General features: G+C 49.9%; 1 protein-coding gene across 5 annotated transcripts in view; it reads right to left on the bottom strand.

The window, feature by feature from the left end:
- Nucleotides 1–2,917: 2,917 nt before the first annotated feature.
- Nucleotides 2,918–8,248, bottom strand: part of LOC101161954 (adhesion G protein-coupled receptor L1) — a 59,333-nt gene continuing 54,002 nt past the window's right edge. For 3 of the 5 annotated variants that reach the window (XM_023964594.2, XM_023964618.2, XM_078949787.1), the window contains 4 exons: nt 8,075–8,171; nt 7,866–7,976; nt 6,591–6,611; nt 2,918–5,761 (listed from right to left, as the gene is read on the bottom strand). In XM_023964594.2, coding sequence (XP_023820362.2) covers nt 3,810–5,761; nt 6,591–6,611; nt 7,866–7,976; nt 8,075–8,171 — 2,181 coding nt within the window. In that variant the 3' untranslated portion in view covers nt 2,918–3,809. The remainder of the gene's footprint in view (nt 5,762–6,590; nt 6,612–7,865; nt 7,977–8,074; nt 8,172–8,248) is intronic. The other 2 variants (XM_023964653.2, XM_078949845.1) reach the window with 1 other exon arrangement.

Raw genomic sequence — 8,248 nt, 5'->3', positions numbered from 1 at the left:
CTCAAAAAAGGTTGAAAAACACTGGTCTAGATGACCCAACTCCCAATGTTAAAATACCTAGGATAGCACAAGGGTTACTGGGGTATTATTATTGTTGAACTATAATAAGCCTGGTATTTTCTCATCCATTTGCCGTCTGTAGTTTCCTTTCTTTTCTGTAATGCAACAGAGGCGTCCATCATCTTGAGGCGTGATGATCAGGATGGTTAACCTTCAGATTATCAGGATTTCATGGATTGGATGTAAAATGTGGTAGAAAGTAAAAAGCAAGAGAAGAAAAAAATCTGAGAATCCTCAGTGTTCAAACAAATGTCCATATTTTATTGGGTGGTGTGGGGCCTGGGGGATCGGTGCTTTGGGGGATTGGACCCCTGGGCTGAGGGGACCTGGGCCCTATGCTGGGGGAGGGCTGGGGGATGGCTGTTTGACCACCGGGGGACAGTATACCAGCTGTGACCCTGGGGGTGTCCGGGTCCCTGTGGTGTGGGTTCTGGTCCTTGCCCCTGAGCTCTGGGCCTCGCCAAATTCCCAACTGTGGGTGAGCCTGGTTGGGCCATGTTTACAACACTTTTTATGGACCCCCTCTTCTCTTGGGTGCCCTCCTCCTGGGCGGGGACGGCTGGCCCCTTCCTGGACCAACCATGGGTGGCTGCCTGGAGTGTGGGGCGGGTCTCCCTTGGGGGGTCCTGGCTCGTACCTGGGGTTGGGGCGGGGGGATGCCCAGAACTCCTGGGTGGTGACAAGGTGCTCGTCTGGGTCTGTGGGCACTCTTCTGGGGCGGGGCCCCGCATTGGGTCCTCCCGGCGCGATGGGGGGGCTGCTCTCCTGGTTGGGCCGGAGCTGCACTGCGCTGCCTCACTGCTCTCTGGGGGCCCCGTGGCGGTCCTGCTGGCCCTGGCCTGGGTGGCGGATGTTCTCTATCTGCTGCTGTGCGGGTGTTGGGGGGTTCTGGCTGCTGCTGCGGCGGGGGTCTTGGTGTGGGGATGGCTGCGAACTCTCCCTCCTTCATTTTACATTCCATCATGAACTTTAGAAGAACATAAACACTCACCTGAGCACAGGCGTTAGCTCACCATTGCACTAATAGTTTGCGTGATTGAATGAAATATTTCACACTAGTTGGTTTGAAGGCATAAGTATGCGTGTGAACATTTTCTGTATTGTGTACATGTTGACATGTGAACATTTTTGGAGCCAATAGGTATGTTTATAACATTTGAGTGTGTGTGGACAGGCCCCGCGCTTATGGACATTTATTACATCTGAACCTCACTGTAATGAGTATAACCATTCAGAAACATGTTGCTTTATGCTACTTGATGGATTTACCCCTACTTTCAATAATCCCCCCCCCCCCCCCGTAACATCCCTCTCTCTTCTTCCCTCCTTTCCTTTTCAGTCCGGTCCAACACCAAGAATTTCAAATATGACTAAAATGAATAAAGTTTGATTCCAAAAGGGGTTTATTCAGACATACCTCTGGTTTGTCAGAAGATTCATAACCCCTGTTGTCAAAGTAAAATATGTCCAACACAAGAGGCCTTCAGCTCTCATCTGTTTGTCCAGCTGTTGGACAGGACAAGTTAAAAAAAGAAACACATTTCCATTTTTTCTTTTGCTCATATGTGCTCTTCAGACCTCCTGCAACTACTCCATGCTTTGCCTGTGGATTTGTGCAGTTTCCATGACAACCTCAGTTACTCAGGATAGACCAAGGGGAGTTTATTTTAGAAAACATCCAGGATCAGGGGGGTAGTAGGTTCTTAGCGTCTGGTTGTTGCTGTAACAGTGTAGACATTTTGATAGGCCAAGAAACTGGGGGGGTTATGTAATCAGCCTCCATCAACAACAGATTCAGTCTGTGCAGCAGAGAAGCAGCAGCTTCTCCTTTTCTCAGCCATCATTCTTCTGTTCACAGAAATCTGGATATCTATGGAGACAGTGTGAGGCTGGTTCTTGGTCAGGTCTTGGTCTTGTCCTGTCCAACATCTGAGCAAACAGATGAGAGCTGAAGGCCTTTTGCGCTGGACACGTTTTACTGTTAAAAAAAGAGGTTGTGAATCTCTGGATATATTTGTATAAACCCCTTTTTTGTTTTATTTTTTATTTATTTATAACATTTTATATATATCTTATTTCTCTTTTTTTTAAACAGAGAGAAGAGAGAGGGGAATAGTGGAAGATATCTGTCCATCAATACACTTTGGGTTAGGAGCACACAGGGGGCAGTGTAACGCTGCACGCTGCCAAAGCGTACCATGGTTTTAACCCTTGTGCTATCTTATATGACCCCCCCCCCCCCCTTCCATTGACGTGTTCTCCCTACCACAATAAAGGTGGAAAGATTTCATGTAATCCATGGACACCAGTGAAGATCACAAATCATTGAAGAAAAAAGGTTCAGAGAACTTTCTAGTGGGTCTAGATGACCCAACTCCCAATGTTAAAGTGCCTAGGATAGCACAAGGGTTATTTGGGGAACCAGATCCTCCATAGCCCAACCAACCAGACCAGGAGAGAGGGGGCAGGAGACCCCCCAGTCAGTCAGTGTCTCCAACTGACTGACTGCCACCGTCTACATTCATGTGGCCACACCAAGATTTTCAAAAAAAAGCCTCCCCATCACACGGTGGCAATTGGATTTGCGACAGTAGCAGAACTGACGTTGTCCGGCTCCAGCATGGCGGCGTCCGTATGGCAAAAAATGGCAACAGAATTGACTTCCTGTCACTGGAGCCAGACGTAAAGCGTTTTCGGTGATACAGATCTCTGATACACATCTCTTTAAAGTACAACGTTTTATCTTTTGTTTTACCCCTCCTAATGCTGCCCTTTCCCGGTTGGCCCTCCTTTTTGTTTTGCTGCAGGCGTCTGATGTTCGTCTGAACGCCTCTACATCTCCGAGTGCACACAAGCAGAAAGACGGGAGCATTTATTTCACATGTTTACATGAACTTCAATAGCAATACAAGACAATCAGAACACTTGAGGTTGATATGTACAACGAGGTTGCAGAAAAGTTCTGAGGTTTTATTCGATCTCTGGCTCTGCAGTCAAGTCTTCAGTTGCTTTGACAAACTCAACAAGTTCTACCGCCAAAAGTCACTGGCAGGTCAAGGGTCAGAAGTTTTGGTTTGGTATGTCATGACGGGTCAAGAGTCAACGTCAGGACAGGAGGAAGTGTGAAAGAGCTCCCCCAGCGGGTACTGATAAAATGCTTCAATGAGACACATTAATTATACAATACAATAATGAATTTACATAAGCACGCGTTCTCCCCCACACACATGCTAATAAAGCTAGACGCGCTCGCTCACTCGCCAGCACGTCCTCTTATAGTTAGCAGCTCTGCAGAACCACTGGAAAGTCATGCACATGTTCTTTGAGAGGTTTCTTTTTTTTTTTTTTTGGCAACACACAAGTGTTTCTTTGACACACTGTTTGCTACAGGGAGGCGAGGGGGGGGGGGGGGGGGGTAACATCCAGCCAATGGACCAATAGAAATGTCAGCAATGGACTTAAAGGGAGACACATCACAACAGGGTTTCAGGTCAGACCAAAGAGGAGGAAGGAGAGGAGGAGGTAAACATGGAGGACTGTCATTCAAAAGTAAGAAAACTTTGAGGGCGTGGGGTTGGGGGGGTGTCTCGTGGTGATCAGGGAATAGAAGCAGGGAGGAGCCATCATTAAAACTGTCGTCATGGTGACAAACTCGTCTCTTTCTCCTTTATGATGTCATCGGTTCCAGCGTTTCATTGACGTTGTCCTCCTCCTCCCTGAGATCTATGCCCCAATCACCACCGCCCTAGTCACAGGCTCGTCACCCGCTGCATCTGTCCGTCCTCTCCCTCTGAAGGGGGGTCTGCGGGGTACCCCGTCTCCCTGCCGGGGCCCAGCGGTGGCGGCTGGTAGAAGGTCTGCAGGTGATTGGGCCTCGGCCCCAGCGGCGGTCTCCCCAGGCCGTACGGCAGCTCCAGGGCGGACCTCTGTGGCTGCCCCCCTGTGGGGCTGACGTCCTCCGCGCCGTCGGGACTACTGTCCGGGTACAAGAGGGAGGGGGGCGAGTTGCGGGTGTAGAAGCGGGGGGGAGAGCCGCTGCGGCTGTAGATCTGTGGGGAGTGGCGGGAGTAGAGGTTGCTGGGGGGGGAGCTGTCCTCTCGGGGAGCAAAGATATTTGCCGGGGGGGAGTTCCTGGGGAAGATGCCGAGCGGCGGCGAGCGCTGTTCTCCAGGGTAGAGGGGGGAGGGATTGGAATCTCGGGCATAAATAGGTGAGGAATCAAGGTCGAGGTCAAGGTCAGGGGTCAAGGGCAGAGTGAAGCTGTCGGAATCCTGCCGCTCGCCGTGGTACCGCAGGGACCCCTGACCTTTCCCGCCTTTCCTCTCATCCAGAACGGCGTCCTTGCTGTCAAACAGGAAGGACTCCTCCCGGTCCAAATCCCTCCCTCCTCTCCAAACATCCAGAGATCTTTCTTTCTGCTTCTCCCGTTCTAGATTGACGGCTTCCCTCCATCTGTCTCTGTGAAAAAAGGATTCCTCTTGTTCTCTTTCCATTCCGCCTCTCCACTCCTCCATCCCAAAATCGTTCTTCTGGGTTATGAAAGTCTCCTGCTCCGCCGCCACTCCTTGCCACAGCTCCATCCGTCCGTCTTTCTTCTCCAGCATTTGCGACTCCTCTCTGCCAGCTTTCCGTTCGTTTAGAACTCCATCTTTCCGGTGGGAGGAGAGAGGCTCCTCCCTTCCTCGCTCCGCCTCTCCTCGCCATTCCTCATTCATCCTTTCTCGTTTCAGCAGGAACCTCTCATCTTTGTCTCTTTCCTGGCCGCTTCTCCACGCATCCACGCTCGTGTCTGTTTGTTTTGCGAGGAGCGGCTCTTCCAGCGCTCTGTACAAAGGCTCCGACTCCTGCGGGGGAGGGGGAGGAGGAGGGGGCAGGGGTCTTTCCCGGTAGCGATCCCGGTCCCTGTCCGGCCCGCCGCTGGGCTCCAGCGTGCTGCGGTGGCGGGACAGAGAGCCGGGTGTGCGGCTCAGAGTGGAATAGGGCCGGGCTTGGACATCAGGGGCACGCGCCTGCTGCCGCTCCTGCGGCCCCCTTCGGCCCAGAGTGCCCTGCAGCTGGGACCGGTCCACATCCTTCAGCAGCTCGCGGGACTCCGGGTCCCCACACGCACGTGCATGTGACCAGCCGTCTTTCAGGCGTGGCGCCGCGGCCTGATCCGGTCCCCGTGTGGTGGGGTGTGTCTCGGGGTCTTGTGTGTGCTGCCTGGTGTGCGCCCAGCCCTCTGTGGCGGTGGACCGTGTGCTTGGCTGTATGCTAACGGACCAGCTCTCCTGTGGCTGCTGTGCATGCCGAGTCAAGGTGGCAGTGTTGGTGAAGGCTGCCCTATCGTGAGGATGCGGCCTCGCCAGGCTCCCGTAGCGCTCAGGAGGGACTGGCATCGCCGCGGAGGGCCGCAGGTTGCTCTGCACCAGCTCTGAGATGATCATCTTTTCCAGCGCTGCGGCGTCGGACAGGTTGCGACGCATTCCGGTTCCGCTGGCCAGGTCTTTAGCCCCGTGTGGAGTGAGGAGGCCAGGAGAGATGTCATCTCCTCCTATTCCAACTCCTTCCTCCCTCAGAAGGTCGGTGCTGCCCACCACCCCGGCCCTGGATCCAGGCGTCGTCCCGAGGCCGTGCAAAGTGAACGTGTTGGGCGTGTACCCTCCATTGAGGCATACGCTGTCCAACCCACAAGACTCCTGGGTCTGCGACACGCCGCCCTCTGCACAGAGAAACACTCACTTTAAGGAAGCACAGCAACAGAGAACACAAAGGAAGATGCTTAAAGTGTTCCCGGTGGTCTTTTCATGAGGAGTGGTTTTCTAGGACATAGTCTCTGCAGAGCGGTAGGATTTCAATAGAAATTCACCTGTGAGTTGTGCTGACATGGAGCAACCCCGCCCCCCTTCCTCTCCTTTGTTTACACGCTCAAGCTAACATTAGTGGTGCAAAACAAAACGCAGCAGTATCGTAGCTATCCAGCCGGACAGTTCTGATCCAGATTCCAGCTCACACCAGGAACACAAAGACATTCATGGATCCATTGGTCTGATCAGAAAGGGGCGGAACTGGGACACTGTGGCCCCGCCCAGCAGATTTTCTACGATCTTTTTCCGACGGCATTTTTTCGTCTGCTCCTGATTCAGGGTTTGACTAAAGAAATACTCAGAGAGGCAATTTTGATCTTGATTTTCTTTACCTATGTCCTCCATCATCAGAAAAAGACCCAAAAGAACACGTTAAAAACACCCAAAGAACAGCATTTTCATCGGAGTGGGTCTTAAACATGTGAGTGAATAAATGAGTGCGTCAGTGATCACATGGCTGCTGATGCTGGAGCGTCGCTATCACGTTTGGATTTTAACAATAGATCCCAGGATGAAATGTTATGTTGTCACATGGAGACTTTTTTTCTTTCATGATTTTTCTGTACAGTGGCTTGAATGTGCGTCCGTGCAAATGCAGCGCAAGCTAGGTTCATGAACTGAACACCAGCTAAAGAGGATGTGGCGCTCGATGGTCAAAAATGCACAAGAAGGAAAAGTTCCTACTCTGCTTGTTTCTGAAGGTTCCTACGTGTTCAGACAAAGGAGACAAAAGAAAACGGTCAAAAAAACGATGCAAGGCAAGAACAGAAAGCAGAGGCAGCAACAAACATTTTATGATCAAACACAACAATATAACGTTTATTTCACAACATTTCAGATGCCACAGAAGGAGAAAAACATAAATCTGATCTAAAAAATCTTGTTTTTATTCATGTCATTTCAATTCATTGACCGTAAATCTTTGACTTCTGCCTCTTTGCTGCTTCCAAGTCCTTTTATTTATTTTTTACTGTATCAAGCCTTCATGACATGAACCTGCTATGAAGCATCCAACCAAATATGGATACAGCATTCAATGGGTTGAATACTATACTATACTATAAAGGATTCATCCCATTGTTTTCCTGTTTCTCTTTCTTTCTTCTAGTATCTTCCACCATTTTTTGTCTCTTAACTCCTCCTACAATATTTCATCTATTTCAACCGTTCAACTATTCAAATGTTCAGCTCTTTCAGCTTTTTCCAGCTGTGACTTTTGCTCCTTCAAATCCTTGAAGTTTTCCAGATATTCCAGGATTTCTGCCTCCATTAAAATAAATGGGGGATCCTTGGAGCAGAAGCTCGCTGGTTCAATACCCGGCTCTGGCATTTTTCACAAAGATATCTTTTTTGTTATTGTGCTGTTTTTACTTTATTTATGGTCAACTTTGATCCTTTCTTTACTTATTTTTTGCCAATTTATGTTTCATTTTCATCATAGCATTCAACCCTGCTGTTTCTTCTGGAAATGCAGCTCCTTCTGGTTCATGTTTGCTTTCATTCTCATCATATATTACAGTCGTGCAGCTCAGCCAAACATGGGCCGGTTCCAGCTCATGCTTCCTTTATATTTCCGCAGGAAGAAGCATCCCTCTAACTGTGCACAGTGTTGTCCTGCCTCTGGTTTGCCCCCTGATGTCTTAGCTTGACATTTTTTAGCTTGACGAGAACACGAAGGAACACAGCTCGAGTATTAGAATTAACTTGCAGACGTGGCGGCACAGCGCCATCCGCTGGTGTGTGGACATGTAAACAGGAGAGGAATGAATTTGCTGTAATAAATCCATCCAGTCTCATTTGAGTATTATTTAAAGTCCGACAAATAACAGAGTATTGTTGCACTGTAAACTGCGCAGAAGGCCTGTTATTGCATAAATGTACCCCCCCCCCCCATACATGAATACAAATAACTAGTATCATCATTGAGGTCCCTGAGAAGAGACCCCTTTAGTGATGTACCTGTGGAAGTGAAGGGCTGACTGTATCCCTGGGCCAACATGGTGTCATAAGGAGAAGCTCCGGCATGAGTCTGCAACACCTGATTGGTCAGGAAATGGTTCCCCAAAGCAGCTGATGGAAACAGGCGGTAGAAGATAAGATAAGAGGACGTTTTCCCCCTTTCAGCAGCCAGTCATGAGTAATTCCTGAGAAAAAACCTGAAATCTGACCTCTGTTGAGAGTGGGCGTGTTATTGACATCTGCGGCGATGAACGAGGATTCGGTCTGCCTACGGACCGTGTCGTTCCACATTCTTCTGATGCGACTCTGCGGCAGAGGCGCTCAGCGTCAGCTCAAACACAACTTCTGACACGTTTTTGCTCTTTTCTCTTCTCTCCACCCAC

Source organism: Oryzias latipes, chromosome 1, assembly GCF_053564925.1.
Source record: "Oryzias latipes strain Hd-rR chromosome 1, Olatipes_Hd-rR_3.1".
Taxonomy (NCBI): domain Eukaryota; kingdom Metazoa; phylum Chordata; class Actinopteri; order Beloniformes; family Adrianichthyidae; genus Oryzias; species Oryzias latipes.
The sequence above is the reverse complement of the archived record's forward strand: the minus strand, read 5'-3'. Positions and strand labels throughout refer to the sequence as shown.